The sequence below is a fragment of the Perognathus longimembris genome, chromosome 17, assembly GCF_023159225.1.
Source record: "Perognathus longimembris pacificus isolate PPM17 chromosome 17, ASM2315922v1, whole genome shotgun sequence".
NCBI classification, from domain to species: Eukaryota; Metazoa; Chordata; class Mammalia; order Rodentia; family Heteromyidae; genus Perognathus; species Perognathus longimembris.
In genome coordinates this window covers 9,443,332-9,464,535 of record NC_063177.1, presented here as the reverse complement: position 1 = coordinate 9,464,535, position 21,204 = coordinate 9,443,332, and the positions used below count along the sequence as shown (strand labels likewise).

The window sequence follows — 21,204 nt, the reverse complement described above, 5'->3', positions numbered from 1 at the left end:
CCCTCGGATCTGCTGTCCTTTTCTGTTTACTCAGTGCGGGTGGCCAGCTGACCCTGTCTGCGGTCTGACTGTCCCTATAACTTCCAGTGTTGTCTGTCAAGGGTGGTTTCTGTAATGGCAAAGATTTCTTATATTCTTTATGGCTGCCTTGCACACAATCCGTTAGAAAAAGAAAATGTAAAACAAAGTATATATCAGATTTCTAACACGACAAAAACAGCGTTACAGAGTTAAAAGGATTTTTACAATCAAGTTTTGGTTTTGATGTGAGCTGGTTTTTAGCTCTCAAATGTTGTCACTTAAATAAAAAACCTTATTTGCCTTTAAAACATGCTTTTCTCTGGACTATGTTGAAAAAGCTTCCATTAACTAACTTCTTTCTCAGAGCTGGGTAGGGGATGAGGGGGATGAGGGAGGGACTCAGGTTGGGAGCAGCAGGGGTGAGGGCAAAGCTGGACTCCAATCTTAGGGCCCAAAGCAGAGTCAGAATGAGGGGCAGGAGAGGAAGGAAAAAAAGTCCAATGTGGAAAATGAGTGTTTATTATGAAAACGCAGTGTGATCTAGGAAACAGATATCCTTAAATAATTTATGAAGGGCAGACACTTCCTACCCACAGTGCCTCCCATGCTGATGAATAAGCACCATGTTTGTAAAGTCTGGAGTATCTCCTTTCCCTTCCTTGAGAGGAGAGAGCAGGAATGAAAGTTGGGTCCCCAGAGCCCCTGCTCTGGAGATACAGGTTGTGCATTTCTGATGACTCCCTCCCGCCTTTGCTCCTGGACTCCAGGCCCAGAGGCAGTCATGGGCTTTGGTGTGGAATGGGTTTTCTGCTCCAGTCTTCTGGGGGAATGGGAGCAATTCCCTGCCTCTCTCCAAGGCCTCCCCAAGTCACTGCAGGCTGTGGCAGGTCATGGCCGGGCCCAGAGTGCTGGATTAGTCCGATTCTTGTTAGCAGTGGCTCGGGTGAGAAGGTGGTGTTTCTTCGGGGCAGCTCTCCGGTGGGTGCAGGCATCCTGGGTGTGAGGATGGGTGGTGGCCAGGCTGGGCTCAATTCCTGAAAGATAGAGCTCCTCTGTGCCTCTCCCCCTCCAGCGCTCCAGGCAGAGGACTTGGGACCCCATCACGTCCCACCCTCCTAGATGGGGGGCTGGGTGGCAGTTCTGGGGGCCTCGTGTTCACAGTGAGGGAGGGGCCACTGGCACTGGCAGCTGTGGCTTGCAGCAAGTAGGAACCTGTAATGTTCACGCAGTAGTGCCATTCTCTGTGGCTTTCTCCACATTGCTTTTTTTCAAAACTGGAATTTGAAATCAGGGCCTGGGAGCTATTCCTTAGCTTTGTTTTTTTGGTTTTGCTCAAGGATGGCACTCTACCACTTGGGCCACATATCCACTTCTGGCCTTTTGGTGGTTCACTGGAGATAAGAGCCTCACAGACTTTTCTGCCTGTGCTGACTCTGAGCTATGATCCTCAGATCTGAGCCTCCTGAGAAGGTAGGATTTCAGGTGTTAGCCTGTGGAAGTGTCTGGCTTCCATATTTCTTTATCATGCCCACAAAGACCTGCAGATATGCTCGAGCATGATGGGGGAGGTGCCAAGAAAGATGCTTGGACGGGGAGGGGAGTTACCTGCAGGGTGCTGTCCTCAGTCACAGATGAGGGGGCTGGCCATATCACTGCTAGAGACAGAGAAACAAGGAGAGATAGAAGGCCCTGAGTACTGCAGGCTCCTGTTCTAGACAAGACAAGACCAGAACTTGGAGGCATGCTGGGAATGTGGCAGTGGACTTATATAATCAGAGCTGGCTGGGCCCTATTAAGAGCTCATTGTGGCTACTGCATAAATGGGACACTGAATGGCCCCGAGCTGGGGCAGATCTAGACCAAGTCTGCTCCTAGCATACGGTTCTGGGGAGACAAACCAGGCACTCGATATGCTCACCTATCACTTCTAAGTGCATGGGCAGGGCACAGGGGAGCTGCAGAGGGTACTGGAGGAAGGACAGGTCCTGCAGAGACAAGGGACCCAGCCACCTGTGAAGTCCTGGAGGAACAGCATGGGCTTCCAGGCTGCGCCTTCACTGTTAGCCAGCCCTCCTTGTGTTTGCGATGAGGACATGGAGGCCCATGTTGGGGAGGTCAGGACGGCACAGCCATTTCACTCGGAAGCCTTGGGGAAGCCAACTCACCTCTCTGCAGCCATGATGGCCTTATCCAGTTTCCGGGACAGCTTCTGGAGATGCTGGATTCCTGCACCCACGGGTTCCAGGTCACTGTCTGACTCGCTGCATGTGAGGAGAAGCCATGCTAAGTAAGACTTAGCTGCAGATCTGAAGCAGATTCTCCCGCTCCAGCCTGGGGCCTGGGCTTCATACCTAGACCACTTGGGTAGCTCAGGGAAGTCTCACCACAGCTCATTATTCTGAGAAATGATGAGGCTCATGTGGCTGAGCCCATGAGTAAACAACTTTACGGACAAATGTGCCCTGCCCTTTCCCACCTGTGACCAGAGCCTCCGTGTTCCCAGGAAGGATCAAGTCAGAGCTAAGCCCGGCTCTTCCTTTTATAGATAGGAAAAGTGAGGTTCTGGACAGGCATTTTTCTCAGTCCCCCTGTTGCTCTGATGGCAGAGCTGGGTGGAAGACATAATGGTGGAAGGCTCTGTGGCTGCGGGTGCTGAGGGGACCTTGGCAGAGGTGCTAGTTCACTTACTTGGGAGAACAGAGGGGCTCTGCTGAGGAGTAGGGGCTCCTGAGGGCGGCCTCCCTTCTCAGCCACCGTCTCTGGTGGGGTCGTGGCACCTGGGCAGAGAGGCTGGGGTGTTCCCTCTCTCCAGAGCCCCAGGTGGCTCTGCAGAGCCTAGTGTTTCTCTGGCTCAGGCTGGGAGAGGGGGAGGCTCTGCCTTTCTGTGCTCCTCTCTTCCTCCTCCTCCTTGCTGTCACCTGTGTCTCCATCAGCCACTTGGTTCCACTTTGGCAGGACTGCTGGATCCTCTGGGACAGGCAGGAAACATGAGAGCAGACAGAACCATGGCAGCTACCCCAAGCTCCAAGGCATCCTGCCAGCCCAACACTCCTCAGCCAGATCCATAAACACTGCCTGATCTCAGCCTCAAGGTCAGGGGTGCAAATGGCTCCTGTGAGCAGGGACTCAGCTCAGCACCAGCCCCCCTCTCCCCCCCCACCGCCGCCTCAAGAGTCAGCAGTAGGTGGACCATGGGGGTCGCAGAATCATTGTTTCTCTAATCTACTCCCTCTTCCTAGGCAGATGGAATCAGAGAAGACCAGGCTAGCTCTGTGCACACTAGACTGTTTTCTGGGCTTACCCCTTCTCATCCCTCCTCTAGATTGCTTCACAGAGATCCATCCTTCTGCATCTGCTCTGATCATGACACTCAGCTGCTCTAAACCCTTCCATGGCTCCTTGTTGCCCACAGGACCAAGTTCCAATCCTGGACTTTTCACATGAACCATGTGACAGGTGACTTTCCTGCCTGGGCTGGCTTTGAACTGTGATCTACAGGTCTCAGCTTCCTGAGTAAGTAGGATTAAAGGCATGAGCCACCCAAGCCCAGCTCTTTTTAGCACAATTGATCTTTCTCCTGGCTCCACTTTGCTCTCTGGCTATATCTGGACTAAGGTCCTCTCCATTCCCTCCAACATCTTACTTCCTCTCGGTTCTAAATCTGAAACTACACTTCTTACTACCTCCTACATTCCATACACTTCCCTCCTGAGCAAACCTGGAGAGAAATTCTGGCTTCCTGGAAAGCCTTCCCTGAATAGGCTTGGGTTTGGAGACACCCCCCCTCCCCCATAGCTAGCCATTAGCTTGTGGTCCAATCACAATACTTGGATCATTACCATTAGGTCTCCCCAAGACACTGTTCTATTCATTCATTCAACTGTTGGGTGTCTTTTATAATACTGGGGTGCTGGGGAAACAGTACTGAGCCAATCAGATTCATGGGGGCCCTCTGAGGGTACAAACTCTCAGCACCAAGGACAACTTCGGTGAGTTGATGATGGGTACTCTTACCTGAGACATGGCACCCCAGGCGTTCTTGGCAGAGCGAGCTGCAGCCTGGAGGCCTTGATGCTGGGGCTCTGGAGTTTCCAGGCGTTTCCAGGCCGGGCCTGCCCCCAGGTTGAGGCTAACTGTCCTCAGGGGCAGCCTCCTTTGGAACTGTCTGCACAGGGAGCCCAGAGTACCTGTGGGCTCCGGATGGCCACGGGCCGCTGGCATCACCTCCAAGTCCTGCTCCTCCTTCAGGAGGGACGGCCGGCGGGAGGTCTTCATGCTCTGATAACGAGATGCCATCGGCCTGGCCTAGCCTCCTCTGCTTGCCAAACCCTGGGGAGGCCGAAAGGCAGCCAGGTAACCAAGGCGTCCCTCAGTCCCATTCTCTGGCCCCACCGAGACCAGGAGCGCCCGGGAGGTGATGAGCTCGGGGGTGGGGTCCCCGACAATGCAGGTGCCAGGGGCACGGGGTAGCTGCCTCAAGCGGTCCTAAAATAGCCGTCTTATCTCCGCAGCCTCAGTTCTGGGATCTCAGAGGCGGAGGGCGCGGGTCTCCTCGGGTCTCGGGGCCTCGGGTAGGATCAGCGGCTCTTTCATTCGCCTGTCCTGGTCTGACGCGCCCCCGCAACGCCACCTCGACCCTCCGGTTCTCGCGAGCGTGACCCCGCCCCAGCCGGAGCCCCCACCCCGCTCCCCGCCCGGGACCCGCACAACCCCCGGCCCCGAGCCGCGCTCTCCCCCGTCCCCGCCACGCCACCCCGACCCTCGGGATCCCGTGAACGCTGACCCCGCCCCAGCCGGAGCCCCCACCCGGCTCCCCGCCCGGAACCCGCACAGCCCCTGGCCCGGAGCTGCGCTCTCCACCCCCCCTCTCCTCCGTCCCCTCCCGCGCTCACCCCGGGGCGGCGGCGACGCGGGACCCCGCACTCCGCACAGCCGCTCCTCGCTGACCCCGACCGATTTGAAACTCGGCGCGGGTCCGCCCCGGCCGGTAGCTCGCATCTGGTTGGCTCCGTCCCCGCCGCCGCCGCCGCGCCGGGGATCCGATTGGCTCCTTTCTCTAGGGGCGGTAAATCCCGCTCTGTGATTGGCCCTGCTCTTCCCATTCATCCCTCGGCTCCCGGCCCGCGGGGCTAGCGGCTGAGGGTCCGGCCCGGCGTCCAGCGGAGTCCGCGGCCTGCCGTGCCCCGCCCTTCCCCCGATACTCCTCCCCGCGCTGCCACGCCCGGCCCGGTCGCAGGCTGATCTGTCCGGGGGCGACAAAGCGTGGTCCCAGGCTCCGAGGAGGCCCAGCATCTATGGCCTGGCCCTCCAGGCCCTTCCGTGGCTCCGACTAGGGTCTCCCAGAGACTCCTCCCATCCTGCCGAGGGGCCCCGCTCTATCTTTCTCCCAGTGGTTCCGTGAGAAAGAGCCATGGACAGGGGATACCCGGGCTTGGCTTTGTTTCGGATTCCCTTGGTGACCCTTCTGTCGCCCCCTTCCTGAAATAAGACACTGTCCTTCTGCGCCCCCAGTCCCGGGGTTCCACCCTGTCCTCACAGAAATGCATCTGGGAGGAGAGGACCCCTCCTCCCCCACAGGCCAGAGCCCCAGCCCTTTGTTTTGCCCACCTATTCGTGCCTGTTCTCAGCACTTAAGCTAAAATAAACATCCACCCCCCCCATCCAAAACAACCCCCCTAAAACCGGACTCTGTAAAGCCCTCCTACTTAATTTCATTCCTTTAAGGGACCTCACAGCAGCCTCCCCACTCCCTGGCATTCTGGGAATGAGGGCTCTGGCTTCTCCTCCTCCTCATGTTTGGTGGTCTCACCCATCCCTTAGGCCTCAGTGATTCCTCACCTACAGTGATAGTAATAATTAACATGTATCTTTTGTATGCTTCTGGCAGTCTATGAATTTATTCAACCCTAACAGCAGCCTGCAACTTCATGAGGTAGCTGAGAGCTAAGGAGGTTAGGGTAGCCTCCAAATTTTATTCAGTGAGCCCATGGCAGGGTCAGCAAACCTCGGACCAGGATCCTTGAGCCTAACCACCATAATGCATTTCCCACCGCTCTTCCGCTTGTCATGCCTCCACCGCTAGCCTGGACCGCTTACTTGGACTCCTCTGTTTGTGTGTGTGTGCGTGCACTTGTCTATTTGTTCTTGTGTTTGTGTATACTTGCGTGTTTTTTTCATGTGTTTGTGGTCTCTTGGCACGGAGCACAGCATATTCAAAGCCACCAATACTCTTTGTGAGAAACCCAGCACACACATTTTCAATTATTCTTTATGAAACAATTCTTCCCTGTGTGATGTGCCCTGAGATTTTCTTTTCTATTTAATTTCACAACCAGAGGGTTATGGCTTCCTGCTTTATTTTAGGTGGTGAATCAGAGCTAGGGTCTGAATGCAATGCTTCAGTTAGTTTGTTCGCTTGGTTTCCTCCTGGGGGACTGTGCACCAGGAGGCACACACGCTTGATCCCAAACCTGTTTATACCGGTTGAATTTGTGACTGTAATAAGGGAACCGAATGCAGTCAAACAGAAGGAGGAAAAGAGGCCAGTTTCCATGAAAACCAAATTCAAAGTGTGGGGAAGACTCAAAGTGAGATTCACAGAAATGAAATCTCTCCAAGTGAGGTGCTTTGCCAGTTTTCCTTCCAGAGCCTGTCCCTGTGCCTGACATGCTTCAGGCATCCATAATGACAATAATAATAACTTGGATTTTTTGAACCCTTAACACAGACCAGATTCTCTGCCAAGTGTGTTTCTTCTTTTTCTGTGATACTCAGGGCAGCTCTGAGAGATAGATTCTATTTTTATTCCCATGGCGGATAACACCACTGGAGATGTGAAGTATCCTGTACAAGACTGCAAGGGATTTTAGAGACAGAACTTAAATCTTGGCTCTCTGGTTCCCAAACCTGCATTCCCCCACCGCCCCCCAGGTCACGCACTCTTGTGAAGGGTGGAATTCACGCACAGGTGCATAGCACAGAATACTCTGTGTTTTTGGCTTCCCACCCTCTTACCACTCAGATTGGTAACTGGCAGACCAGGTTAATGAAGAGCAGTCTCCATGGCAACGGGAGAAGGCCAAAGAAGCCTTTTCTTCTGAGCGAGATGCCTTTCTTTCCAGCCTTGGCCTTGCTGGGAGGGCGAGGGAAGCGTTGTGCAGACATGAGCAGGACAGGCTTCTAGGGAGGCTGGTGCAGGGGCTTCCTGTTCCTTTCAAGGAGAAAAGAAAATCCACCAGTGGCCCACTAGTGGTGCTCACCTCTCTCCCCTGGCCTCTGCTGAGGGTGGGGGAGATGGAGGAGCTACCGGCCTGCCCACCCCAGGGCTGCGACCCCCAGCTGAGGGTCTACTAATTTCCATGAACTTCTGGAATGCAATCGGCTGGAAGAAGTAGACATTAAACACATAACAACACATAGTTATGTTGTAGCTGGGCGCTGGTGGCTCATGCCTGGAATCCTAGCTATTTAGGAGACTGAGATCTGAGGGTCATTGCCCAGACAGGGCAGAAAAGTTCAAGAGACTCTTATCTTCAATTAACCAATAATAAGCCTGAAGTGGAGTTGTAGCACAAATGATGGAGCACCAGATTTGACCAAACAAGCTAAGGGACAGTGCCCTGGGTTCATGCCTCAATACCGGCAAAAAAACAAAACAAAACAAAAAACAACAAAGGAACAAACAAAACCAGTTGTGCAAAACCTTTGTGCAAAAGGCCATGAACATCAAGTGCTGGTGGCTGTAGGAGGTTGGGCTGGTGGGCAGGTGGGAGAGACACAGGGAACTTTGCTGGGGCATTTAAACTAAGGAGGTGGGAATGTCCCATGTTCCAGGACTAGACAAAGGTGCAGGGCAGGGAGGGGCTTGGAATGTATCTGAAGACAGTGCCAAGACTGATGACTTTTGGGAGCTGTGTCTGAAGAAATACCTTAAGGAGATTGGTTTTGGGGCCCAGCAGCTGTAGAAGACCAGTCTGGAGGCTGTGGCCTACAGCCCAGGCACAGCCCAGGCTGCAGACCCTCCTTCTCAGCAGTGACCTGAGTCCCCTCACAGCCTTCCATTGAGAGATGAGAAACAGCTACGTCCTTCATTCAGTGCCGACAGACAAATGTTCCCAACAGAAGAACAAGAAGCCCAGGGCTCCCATCCCCCAGGTTAGAGGTGAACTGCCATGACCTCAGGGAGAACCCCTGGTTCCAGCGTCTCAGAAGCAGCCCCTGGCTCCTGCCATGTGCTCCCTGTCTTCACTAGGGGTTTATGGCAGCAACTCTGATTTTTCTTTAATGTTTTCCTGAGTTACCTTTAAAAAAAAAATCTCCTTTGCACCCATAGCCCTCCAGGTTGCTGTTTGGCTCGCAGAAGAGGAACATGAAGAGGGAAGAGTGTTTTCAGCTTCAGCTTCACCCTTTTCTGGCTCCCAGATAGGGAGGGATTGTGTACCCCAGCAGGACTTCCTGGAGGAGCCAGGCTGGGCTCTGTGCTCTGATGCATCAGCATTCCCCTAAGCCAATGACTCCTAATGGGAGTCCAGTCTTTCAGGAGTGCTGGTGGTTTCCTCCAGTGCAGTTGAGAAAACGGAGTTAGAGAAGATGGGAGCTATTCTAAACACAGGCCTAGGGAATGAGAGTCCCTCTGAACACAGCTCTGGGTGGTTTGCAGCTGGTTGCTCTGCCCCCTAGTACCTGGTAGCAGGTCCCAAGTCGAGTCCCTTTCCCTGCAAAGGTCAGCATCCAGAAGGTGATGGCTTTGTGGGCTCAGAGTCCTCCGTTGGCTCCAGGGCTTTGGAGATGAGGACCTGAAGACCAATGGAACAGAACTGAAGACCCGGAAATGAACCCACAGAACCACGCCTACTTAATCTTTGATAAAGGAGCTAAAACAATAGTTTGGAAGAAAGATAGCCTCTTTAACAAATGGTGCTGGCAAAACTGGCTCAACACATGCAACAAACTAAAACTAGATCCTTATATATCACCCTGCACCAAAATCAATTCCAAATGGATTAAAGACCTCGAAATCAAAACCGACACCCTGAAAACACTAAAGGAAGGAGTAGGAGAAACACTTGGGCTCCTTGGCGCAGATCAGAACTTCCTTAACAATGACCCAGAAAGGCTACAAATCAAAGAAAGGTTGGACAAATGGGACTGCATCAAACTGCAGAGCTTCTGCATGGCAAAGGACATAGCTCTCAAGATAAACAGAAAGCCCACAGATTGGGAGAAGATCTTTACCGGCCATTCAACGGACAACGGCCTCATCTCTAAAATATATGCAGAACTTAAAAAATTACCTTCTTCCAAAACAAAACCGCAAAGAACCAATAGCCCCCTCATCAAGTGGGCTAAAAACTTACAAAGAGACTTCTCTGATGAGGAAATGAGAATGGCCAAGAGACATATGAAAAAGTGCTCTACATCACTGGCCATAAAAGAAATGCAAATCAAAACAACATTGAGATTCCATCTCACCCCAGTAAGAATGTCATATATCAAGAAAACTAACAATAACAATTGTTGGAGGGGATGTGGCCAAAAGGGAACCCTTCTTCATTGTTGGTGGGAATGTAAACTGGTTCAGCCACTCTGGCAAGCAGTATGGAGATTCCTCAGAAGGCTAAATATAGAACTCCCCTATGACCCAGCAGCCCCACTTTTGGGTATCTATCCAAAAAACCACAAACAAAATCACAGTAATGCCACCAGCACAACAATGTCCATCGCAGCACAATTTGTCATAGCTAGAATCTGGAACCAACCCAGATGCCCCTCCGTAGACGAATGGATCAGGAAAATGTGGTACATATACACAATGGGATTTTATGCCTCTATCAGAAAGAATGACATTGCCCCATTTGTAAGGAAATGGAAGGACTTGGAAAAAATTATACTAAGTGAAGTGAGCCAGACCCAAAGAAACATGGACTCTATGGTCTCCCTTATTGGGAATAATTGGTACAGGTTTAGGCAAGTCATAGCAGAGCATCACAAGGGCCCAATAGCTATACCCTTATGATCACATAAGATGATGCTAAGTGAAATGAACTCCATGTTATGGAAACGATTGTTATATCACAGTTGTAACTACTTTCAACGTCCCATATGTATCTGTAGCTTCTTTTATTGATGATGTTCTTGTATCACCTTCCTGTGGTTGTACCTACACTATCTCTGTAATCTTATCTGAGTATATTGGAAACCGTGTATACTGGTATTAGAAGTAGGAAATTGAAAGGGAATACCAAAATTGAGAGACACAGGGTAAAAAAAGACAAACAACTACAAAAGCAATACTTGCAAAAAACTGTTTGGTGTAAGTGAACTGAACACCTCAGGGGGGGAAAGGGAAAGTGGGAGGAGGGAGGGGGGTATGAGGGACAAGGTAACAAACAGTACAAGAAATGTATCCAATGCCTAACGTATGAAACTGTAACCTCTCTGTACATCAGTTTGATAATAAAAATTTGAAAAACAAAAAACAAACAAAAAAACGAAATTGAGATGACCACAAGGTGGCGCCAAACCATAAATGTTCACAGTGAGCAGAGGGTCAGGGTTGCTCTAAATACTTTCTTCCTGTATCTCCGGATACCTGATCCCCAGCCCCCTGTCATCAGCCAAGTCTTTAGTAAAGATAAGAGCCAGATGCTGAGGATTCCTCAACTTTTCCCAAACTTGAGCAGCTTCTTTGTGTTAGTTGCTGGAGTGAAAAGCTCCAGGGCCTTTACTTCAGATCTAGGACCAAGGTGACTACCTCGAGGCCCAGCAGGGTGAGAGAGACCTCACACCTGTCCCTGATTATTCTTCAGTGTTCCCTTGGACTTTCTGCTTACTCTCAGAGCCTTTGTCTGTAATCCTAGCTGGTGAGGAGGCTGAAACCTGAACATCAGGGTTCAACGCCAACCCAGGCAGGAAAGTCTGTTAGACTCTTACCTCCAATTAACTAGCAAAAAGCCAGAAGAGGAGGTGTGGTAGAGCACCAGCCTTGAGTTAAAAGCCAAGCAAGAGTCAATGGCCCAAGTTCAAGCCTCAGTGTACAAACACACACCCATACACATACACACACACAGAATCCCTCCCCCCCCAGAATGAGAGAGAGAGGGAGAGAGAGAGGGAAGAGAGAGAAAGCTCAGCTAACTTCCTTCTTAAATGGCAGGAAACAAACACTGGAGGCTGTTAAACGTTGGGGTCAGGCAGGAGCCTCAAAGTAAGGATTGTAGTCAGACAGGAGGGGAGGCTGCCTGTGGAGGCCCTGGGCCCTGATGAGCTCTCCACTCCCCCCCCACCCCCCCCCCCCCGCCCCGCCGCCACCTTCCTTGTCTCTATCCTGCTCCACAGGGCAAATCCCTTTCTTAGCACAGAGGTGTCCCGGCTGAGCTGAGCTAAGCCCCCGGGCTTCCCCTCCGCTGCAGCAGCATGGAGACCACGCTGCTCCTCAATGTGGAAGGGATCAAGAAGACGATCCTGCACGGAGGTTCAGGGGAGCTCCCCAACTTCCTCACTGGGTCCCGGGTGAGTGCCCTTCGGCAGCCTGCACCCCACTGGGCCCTTGGTCCTCCAGAGGTGGCAGCAGGAAGGTGGCCCTTCCTGGCACTGTCCACCCGGTATCTGGGGCATGCTGAGCTGGCACCCACTTAGCGGGCATTTTGTAGGTTAAACTTTGAATGTAGGTCTAGAAGAAGGCTCTGGGGGAGTTTGGGAACTCCAAATGGTGAGTGAGAGGCATGGTGGCCCCTGGGTCTTAGCGTCTGATTTTTTTTTTTGTTTTTTTTTGGCCAGTCCTGGGGCTTGGACTCAGGGTCTGAGCACTGTCCCTGGCTTCTTTTTGCTCAAGGCTAGCACTCTGCCGCTTGAGCCACAGCGCCACTTCTGGCCATTTTCTGTATATGTGGTGCTGGGGAATTGAACCCAGGGCCTCATGTATACGAGGCAAGCGCTCTTGCCACTAGGCCATATCCTCAGCCCAGCGTCTGATGTTTGATGGCTCTTCCGGGGCTGTGGACGTGCTCGCACCCACGCGGAATCTATTTCAAGAAGGATTTCTGCATGGGCTCTGGTGGCTCATGCCTGTCACCCTAGCCACTTGGGAGGCTGAGGTTTGAGGATCAAGTCTCAAAGACAGCTAAGGCAGGAGAGTCTACAAGAGTCTAATTAACCAACAGAAAGCTAGAGGTGGAGGGGTGGCTCAAGTGGTAGAGTGCCAGCCTTAAGCAAAAAAGCTAAAGGATAACAACCAGGTCTCAAGTTCAAGCCCCAATGTGAGCATACTAGATTTGTCCTTGGGGGTGTAGGTAGGGAGTATATATATATATATATATATGTGTGTGTGTGTGTGTGTGTGTGTGTGTGTGTGTGTGTATACATACATATATGTATGTATATATGTGTCAGTTGTGGGGCTTGATCTTGAGGCCTGGGTACTTTCCCTGAGTGGCGTGAGCCACTGGCACCTGCTAGGAAGGAGTTTTCTGCAGGTCTGAGGTATCTCGGCTGAGCCGGCATGGATGCACGATACCTGACAAGCCAAGCCTGTGTCAGTAAGGATGGCATCTCTGGGGATGTGGGAGGCGTGTCATCTAGACCTGCGTCCTCTGTCTTGGTGACCAGGTGACCTTTCATTTCCGCACGACGAAATGTGATGAGGAGCGCACGGTGATCGATGACAGCAAGCAGGCGGGCCAGCCCTTGCACATCATCCTGGGGAACATGTTCAAGCTGGAGGTGTGGGAGACCCTGCTGACATCCATGCGGGTCGGGGAGGTGGCCGAGTTCTGGTGTGACACCATCGTGAGTAGCCCATGTTGGTCCTGTCCCTGGATCCGGACACCTTGCTTGGCAGAACAACTGGGTTTTGTGAAAGTTGGAGGTCAGAACAAAACCCCGCAAAGCAAATTGTGTGTGCAGTGGCTAAAAGCCACAGCTAGTACAGATGCTGGTGTTGGGTTTGGGGGAGCACACGGCCATACCTAGCAGGAGGGAGCTGTCCACAGCACGGTGCTGGAGAGCCGGCCCACTGGCTGCCTTCTCCGTTACATCCCTGTCAACACGGCCACTTATTTTATACTTATAAAATTCTTATACATGATTCTTTTCAGCTCAAGTCTTTGTTCTGCAGCCAAGACAGAAATGACTAAACTCACAGACCCCTGCACAAGCATTTTCATGGAAACTTTCAGACGTGCACCAAGTGGACAGAGTATAAAGAACCTGCGATCCTTTCCACCCAAGGAAGCTGGCCACCATCAGCCCTGGCTAGTCCTACTCTCCCGGTCCCATATTGTTGCTGAAAGCAAAGTCAGATGCCAGGCCATCGCCTGTGAGCCGCACTGTGGCCTGCAGCTCTGAAATAGGAGGGTATTTTAAAAGCACAGCAACCATGTTGAACTCAAGTCATTTCTTCCTACTGTCTATCTCAGCAATTGCTGTTAGCATTTATCTGGTGATTTCCTCAAGAGGGGTGTGTGTGTGTGTGTGTGTGTGTGTGTGTGTGTGTGTGTGTGTGCACGTGCATGCATATGTAGGTGCGTGCATGCATGCACCAGTATTGTGACTTGAACTACAGGCCTGTGCTAACTCAAAGCTGGCACTCTACCACTTGAGCCATAGCCTCCAGTCCATAGTTTTTGTGTTTTTTTGGTTAGACTTTTGTCTAGGCTGGCTTTGAGCTGAGATCCTCTAGGGCTTAGCCTCCAATCACCTATTCTTCGTAAGTGAATGAGATAAAAAAAATCAGGATTCAAATGTCTTTTTGTCTATGAAGTTTCCTTTAAAACATTTTTTGGGTCTATCTATGTAGCCCATTGCCAGTCGCTGGAATTTTTGCTTTCCCTATCTCAACTGTCTCAGCCTTAGAATTTCAAGCATGTACTACCATACCTGGCCTATCTTTCCCCTCCCTCCCTCCCTCCCTCCCTCCCTCCCTCCCTCACTCTCTTTCTCTCTTTCTTTCCTTCCCTCCCTCCCTCCCTCCCTTCTCTCTCTCTCTCTCTCTCTCTCTCTCTCTCTCTCTCTCTCATGGATTTGTTGAAGGAACTGGGTAGAAGCAATTGGAAGTGTTTAATATATGCCTTTATTTTCCATAGTTTTGATTAATTAGGAGTTTGATCTGAGGGTCTCAAGATACAGGATCCATCCTCCCTCCCTCTCTCCCTCCCTCTCTCTTCTTTGTTTCTCCCTCCTGTAGAACATTGTGATCACCATTTCTTACTGGGAGGTTCTCTATGCCATGTGACATGAACATTGATTGGGGGTTTGTGTGTCCACAACCTCGCCCGTCCATTACAAAGCTCCCTCTGATTTTCACCTACTAATGATGGTAAACCTGAATGACCTTCTAAAGGAGAAATTTGGGAGGATGGTAGCCCTGAGTTTGACCTGTGTTCTTTTATTAGCCGAGTGAGCTGGGAGGTCTTTCTTGCCTTTTGCGGCTCCATTTCCTCATGTTTAAATAAACAAAAGCTTAAAGTAAGTTGTTCAGGGCAATCACACGATATGAGGTAATGGAGGTGGGAGTTTCTTATTCAGGGCATATTTCTAGCTGCTTCTTCTAGCTCTTGTTCTTCTTTCTCTTCTTCTTCCTCTTCCTCCTCCTCCTTTTCCTCTTGCCCCCCTCCTGCTTTTCCTCCTCCTCTTCTCCTTCTTCTCGAATTTGAACTCAGGACCTCATGTTTGCTAGGCAGGAACTCTTCCACTGAGCCATGCCTCTAGCTCCTCTAGTTTGCTTTAAAAATAATTATCTTTAAGTAGTTACACAAAGGGTTTTAGTTCAACATAATCACTTTATGACTTACCCAGCTCCACTTTCCTATGTGCACACAGACTGCTAAGGCTGAACTTGCCCATTCCCCTCGCTTGGTTTACTCCCTTCCCTCCCTCCTCCCCTAACACAGGGGCACTTTTCTGGTCTGCACTTGATTAAATTGTAAATTAGTGTTTCAAAGGAGTTTCACTGTTGGAATTCCCCCTGCAGACTCCATACTTCAGTCAACATATTTGTTTATACATGTATATGACACTGTATGTGTTCATTTATGTTCATACTTTAGATCTAAACCAGAGGGGTAGGGTTAGTGGTTAGTGGTTCTGGAAGTTTCTGCCCTGAAATGGGTCCTTCCTTTCCCTGCAGGGAGGATCCTGGTCTCCACATACCCAGTCTTGGTCCCCCCCATCTGAAAAGAGGGTGGGGTGGAAGCTGTCTCTCAGTGTCCCAGGACAGTTTCCACGTGAAAGGGGCGGGGAGGCGGGGGTGGCAGGGCGACATGCTCCTTAGCCTGCAAACTCCCTGTATTAGAAAATGGTGGCTGGGAATGTGGCTTAGTGGTAGACTGCTTGCCTAGTACGCATGAAGCCCTGGGTTCGATTCCTCAGTACCACAAAAACTGGTGGTGCTGTGGCTTGGGTGATAGAGTGCTAGCCTTGAGCAAAAGAAGCTCAGGGACAGTGCCCAGGCCCCGAGTTCAAGCCCCAGGACTGGCAACAAACAAACAAACAAAAATGGTGGCTAATTTAAACAAAAATCAGAAATGTAGCCCACATGGCGAAGGCTGAAGTGGAGCCAGTGTGAGAGCTGGGGTTGGTCTGGAGGGCCCCATTGGCGAGCATCCAGTCCTGACAGGCATGCAGGCAGGACGGGCAGAGTGGGCATGGTGTGGGGCTCAGCTGTCCCAAAGTTATAGAGAGCCCTGGGCATGCCTGCTGCTGCCTATGGCATAAGACACCTACCAGGCAGGCACAGAGCCAAGATGAGTGCTTCCTCTCTCCTGCCCAGGTCTATTTTCCTTCCTGGGATTCCTTCCAGCTCGGATGGCATTCCACAGTTCATGGCCTTGCACAGCCAGGTGTGTGAGGCTCTGGCTGTGGTCTGCCCTCTCCTCAGCCTGCTGCTGATCAGGTGTACCCTCCCCCATCCCAGCCCTAATCCCATCAAGCCGGCCTGCCATCTGCCACCTGCCACCTGCCCAGGAAGCAATGGGCATCCAGGCTAATCCATGGCCCCGTGGCTGCGAGGTGACCTGCCCTGGCTTCTGACTGCTACTCTTCCAGTATCTGGGCCACCTGGAGACACTCCAGGGAGGTGAGCTCTCAGTGGCCCCAGCTGGGGAAACCGAGGCTCAGCTTGAGCAGGCCTGTGGAGCCCCTGGACTGCTTTCCCAGCCCTTTTCTACCCAATCTTCAAGGTTGTGATGCTTAGATCTATGTCTTCCCCCCCCCCCATTACCCCCACTTAATCCCCACAACTGCAGGCAGGCAGAACACATCAACAGGGGTACAGAGTTCACTGTGAGTAGCAGCACTTCCAGGTTGCTACTTGCTCCTGGACACCCTGGGCTCTGCTTCTCCTCTACATCATGCTGCTCTGCTCTGGCTGTCCAGGCACTCCTGGACAGGAGTTTTCTAGGAGAGAGATGTGTATCAGCTAGTCACAGGGCCAGCAAGAGGCAGCTTGAGCCTAAGAGCCTGGCGTGGGGAGTGGGGTATGAGGCTTGGCTCTGTGATTTGCTAGTAGTGGGACCTTGAGCCAGCTGCTTAACTTCTCTGTGTTCCTGTTTCTTCATCTGTGACATGGGTATATTAAAAGAACCCTCCCTTTCTGGGTGCTGGTTGCTCCACCTGTAATCCAAGCAACTCAGGAGGCTGAGATCAGAAAATCAAGGTTCAAAGCCAGCAGGGGCAGACAAGTCTAAGAGACTCATCTCCAGTTAAGCAACACAAAGCCAGCAGTGGAGCTGTGGCTCAAGTGGCTTTGGGCAGGGGGGAAAAAGTGCAAGGTCTGAGCTCAAGCCCCAGTACTGGTACAAAGCCAAACCAAAATGCTCTGCGCTGCTGGGGGCACACAGTAGGGGCTGTTGTGGTTCAGCTGGCTCCAGGCAGATGGCCAGTCCCCTTTCCCGGCCCCTTCATCTCCCTCCAGCATACAGGGCTCTACCCTATCCTGTCTCGGAGCCTGCGGCAGGTGGCAGAGGGCAAGGACCCCACAGGCTGGCACGTGCATACGTGCGGGCTGGCCAACATGTTCGCCTACCACACGCTGGGCTATGAGGACCTGGACGAGCTGCAGAAGGAGCCACAACCCTTGATCTTCATGATAGAGCTGCTGCAGGTGCAGGACTGGGGCTGGGACTGGGGTGGGGGTGGGGTCCCAGGGTCAGAGAGGGCCTCGGCAGGAACTGGGCTCCAGTCGCCATGCCTCCTGGCCAGGGGACAGAGGAATTGGAACTGGGGGGAGGTGGAAGGCCTTGGTTTGTCTAAGAGAAAATGTTCATGTAGGACCAGTTTTCGAGCAATGTGACTCACTTTCATTTTGGAACTATTTTCCTTCTACTTCCATTTTTGTTTCTCAGTGTTTAGAAGTGGCCTAGCCTTGGTCCCTGTGGTGTGCAATGGACTTACTTCTGGGGTAGTGGGGAAAGGCGACACGAACTGCTCTCATCTGATAGTTTAAGTGTGTGGGCTTCAGATTAAGGATATGGTCAAGGTCAGGGCACAGCTTAGCTTATGGCCAGGACTGAGGCCCAACCTAAGGGCTATATAAAAAAATAAAATAAAAACAGACAACTGTGTCAACCAGGGGCCTTCACGGTTTTGTCTGGACAGGACATCCCTTCCAAACTGCTCACCACAGTGCACGTCTGCTTAGTGATTGTGTGTGTGTGTGTGTGTGTGTGTGTGTGTGTGTGTGTGTGTGTGTGTGTAGCTGGTACTGGAGCTTTACTTCAGGGCCTCATGCTTTCATTTGGCTCTTTCACTCAAGGCTGGCACTCTACCTTTGAGCCACACTTCTTTTTCTGTCTTTTTGGTGGTTGATTGGACTTTTCCACCTGGGTTGGCTTTGAATGGTGAACATTATTATTATTATTATTATTTTGCTGATCCTGGAGCTTGAACTCAGGGCCTCGGCACTGTCTCAGGTTAGTGCCTTGCCACTTGAGATACCATTCCACTTTGGACTTCTTGGTGGTGAATTGTAGAAAAAGTCTCACAAACTTTCTTGCCCAGGCTGTCTTGGAACTGCCCTCCTCAGATCTCCACCTCCTGAGTAGCTAGGATCACAGGGATGAGCCACCAGTGCCTGACTTGGACTTCTGTATTTTTATAGTGACATTTTCTCCAGAAGTTGGCAGCAAAGTGTCCTGTAGTGATGAAACAAGCACTCAGGACACCTTTCTGAGTATTGGAAGTGAAATGTCTCAGGGAAGGGAACTCTTTTCCTACTGTACAAGCAGGCAGGGATTCAGGGCGAGCCCTGTTGCATGTGCATTTGACCAGCAAGCATGGTGTTCATGGCGGCCTGCAGGGCTGCCCTCTGGGAGACTCAGGCTGGCCATGCCTGGTCCCTGTGACAGGTGGAGGCCCCGAGCGAGTACCAGAGGGAGACGTGGAACCTGAACAATGAGGAGAGGATGCAGGCAGTGCCCATCCTGCATGGAGAAGGGAACCGCCTCTTCAAGCTGGGCCGCTACGAGGAGGCCTCCACTAAGTACCAGGAGGCCATCATCTGCCTGAGGAACCTGCAGACCAAGGTGGGAGGTGCAGGCTGGGACCTGGGGCTGGGGTGGGGGGGTGGCGGGGATAGTGTCCTAACTCATGGCTGGTGTTCTGTGAGGGCAAGGAGAAGCCCTGGGAGGTACAGGCTGGGACCTGGGGTGAAGTGGGGGGGGGGGGTGGAGAGGGAGGGAAGGCACGTGGGGTGGGACGGTGGGGGAGGGGAGGAAGGAAATCGTGTCTTAGCTCATGGCTGGTGTTCTGTGAGGACAGGAGAAGCCCTGGGAGGTACAATGGCTGAAGCTGGAGAAGATGATCAATACTCTGGTCCTCAACTACTGCCAGTGCTTGCTGAAAAAGGGCGAGTACTACGAGGTGCTGGAGCACACCAGTGACATCCTCTGCCACCACCCAGGTGGGGGTCGGGCGGGGTGCCATGCCAGCACCTGCACAGAGTCCCACGGATTCCCTTCCCCCCTATGAGGCAGCAGAGCTTGCTTCTGGTCAGCCAGCTCTGTCCCCAACACGCAGACCAGGCGCATGACAGATGGGAGGAGCTGATTGTGGGAGGCATAGTTTGCTTTAGTGCTCAACCAACTTGTGATTTCGTGGAGAAACCAGGACTTTACATTTTAAACATTATTTTTGGGGGTGGTAAGAGGATCAGAGCTTAGGGCCTTGCACTTGCTCATCTAGCACCCTCTTACTTGAGCTGTGCTTACAGCCTGGCTTTTTGCTGGTTATTTTGGACTTGGAGACTCACATGGACTTTTCTGCCTGGGCTGGCTTTGAACCTATACCATCCTGAGCTCAGGCTCCTGAGTAGTTAGGATTACAGGTGTGAGTCACCAGCTGGAAATTAAGCTTTTTAGAGGAGAGAGGAACAGGCAATCTAGAGGAAAGTTACTAGCCAGCCATGCAGGAATGTGGCCATTATTTGTGAAGAAGGCATCTGGATAAAGCTAAAGTGACAACATCTAACACTGAAGCCCCTGAGAGAAATCCTTCTTTGTTATCTCATTAACCCTTAAAGCCCCAGTCTACACACAGGCCGGGCCAAACCCTAGGGTATACTACTTGGGGAATCCTACCAGGAGAAGACTACAATGTAAAATATAATATATATATATGATTATAAAATGCACTACCAGGCTTTGGAGGGCCCTGGCAGAGGGGGAGAGAAGTCACCTCTGTTTTTCACAATCAGGAAACTGAGGCCAGGGCAGCAGAAAGGGCCCCGAGACTTCTGGCTTTGTGGGTGGGCAGTGCGGCTCGAGGGGCCCCTCGGGGCCGGGCTGGAGTCAGCGCTCGGCTCCCCACAGGCATGGTGAAGGCCTACTACGTGCGCGCCCGGGCCCACGCCGAGGTGTGGAACGCGGCCGAGGCCAAGGCGGACCTGGAGAAGGTTCTAGAGCTGGAGCCATCCATGCGCAGGGCGGTGCACAGGGAGCTGGGGCTGCTGGAGTACCGCATGGCTGAGAAGCAGGAGGAGGAGCGGCTGCGCTGCCGGAGCATGCTGAGTCAGGGCGCCTCGGAGCGGGCCTCTGTCCCCGCATCGCCTGCCGGTCCCGGTCCCGGTGCCCAGGGCGCCGCGGAGCTGCCCTCGGTCCCTTCCTTACATCTCCATCCAGGCCCCCAGCTCTCCGACCACTGCACTGACCCCAACACCCCTGCATCCTATAGTCTGCCAGGCACCAGGCCCTGAGCAGATCGCCTGGGCACTTCTTGCCAGTGAGCAAGATTTTCCTGTTGCTTTTTAACATTTAGAATACTTTTTGAGGGCTGGGAATATGGCCTAGTGGCAAAGTGCTCGCTTCGTGCACATGCAAGCCCTGGGTTCGATTCCTCAGCACCACATATATACAAAAAGGCCAGAAGTGGCGCTGTGGCTCAAGTGGCAGAGTGCTAGCCTTGAGCAAAGAAGAAGCTCAGGGACAGTGCTCAGGCCCTGAGTTCAAGCCCCAGGACTGGCAAAAAACCCAAAACCAAACAAAAAATACTTTTTGAGTACTGGGGATAAAGCTCAGGGGTAGAGCCCGTGCTTAGCAAGCCCCAGGTAACAGAACAAAGAAACAACAGTCAAAAGAGCACAGAAAAGAGTTTAGAAATATCAAGGAAGCTTTCCCGCCTCCTCTCCATTCCTTAGCACAGACCTAGGGCATTAAGCCCACCTGTTCTTTTATTCTTCCAAATACTGTAGTTGTCCCACAGCCTCTTCTGGGCCATTTTTTTCTCCCCAAGTCAAGGAAAAGTGAGGTTTTTTTAAAAATTTTATTTTTTTGTTGGTCTTGGGGATTGAAATGAAGGCCTGGGCACTCTCCCTGAGCTTTTCTGCCCAAGGCACTCTATCACCTGAGCCATAGCTCCACTTCTGGTTTTCTGGTGGTTAACTGGAGACGGGGCTGGCTTCGAATCTCCATCCTCAGATCTCAGCCTCCTGAGTAGCTAGGATTACAGACTCTCACCCTTTCCCTTCCTTCCCCTTCACTTTGGAATAGTTATGTTGTAGGATGTCTTCCTGTCTCTCCAATTCTTTTGGTTATTTTAGTAACATACAGGACACTCAGGCCTCACCTGAATGCCCTTGGCTCTCCTGGGTCTGGTGACTCCTTTGTGTAGAATGAGGTCACAGCTCTGGGCTCCCTTCTCCCTCCATTTCCCCTCCCCTTTGGCCCTCCCACCTCCTCCTGCTCTCTGAAGGGC

At 52.0% G+C, this 21,204-nt stretch overlaps 2 protein-coding genes across 2 annotated transcripts; one reads left to right on the top strand and one right to left on the bottom strand.

Moving 5' to 3' along the window:
- Positions 1-531: 531 nt before the first annotated feature.
- Pimreg (PICALM interacting mitotic regulator) lies at positions 532-4,334 on the bottom strand. The gene is made up of 5 exons (XM_048366536.1): positions 4,036-4,334; positions 2,710-2,990; positions 2,187-2,282; positions 1,627-1,676; positions 532-1,055 (listed from the first exon to the last, which is right to left on the bottom strand). Exons 1-4 carry the CDS (start codon positions 4,315-4,317, stop codon positions 1,643-1,645), a joined length of 693 nt encoding a protein of 230 aa, XP_048222493.1. The 5' UTR covers positions 4,318-4,334; the 3' UTR covers positions 532-1,055; positions 1,627-1,642.
- Positions 4,335-11,436: 7,102 nt separating this feature from the next.
- Positions 11,437-20,021, top strand: Aipl1 (aryl hydrocarbon receptor interacting protein like 1). Its single transcript, XM_048366400.1, is given in 7 exon segments — positions 11,437-11,532; positions 12,628-12,807; positions 16,931-17,119; positions 18,363-18,539; positions 18,775-18,916; positions 19,824-19,966; positions 19,968-20,021. Coding segments are annotated over 7 exon segments (981 nt in total).
- Positions 20,022-21,204: the final 1,183 nt, after the last annotated feature.

Coding starts and splice junctions, on each gene's coding strand:
- Pimreg (XM_048366536.1), bottom strand. CDS start 4,317: ATGGCATCTCGTTATCAGAGCATGAAGACCTCCCGCCGGCCGTCCCTC. Junction 2,991..4,035: donor CCTGGGGTGCCATGTCTCAG/GTAAGAGTACCC, acceptor TGCCTGTCCCAG/AGGATCCAGCAGTCCTGCCA. Junction 1,677..2,186: donor GCCATCATGGCTGCAGAGAG/GTGAGTTGGCTT, acceptor CTCTGTCTCTAG/CAGTGATATGGCCAGCCCCC.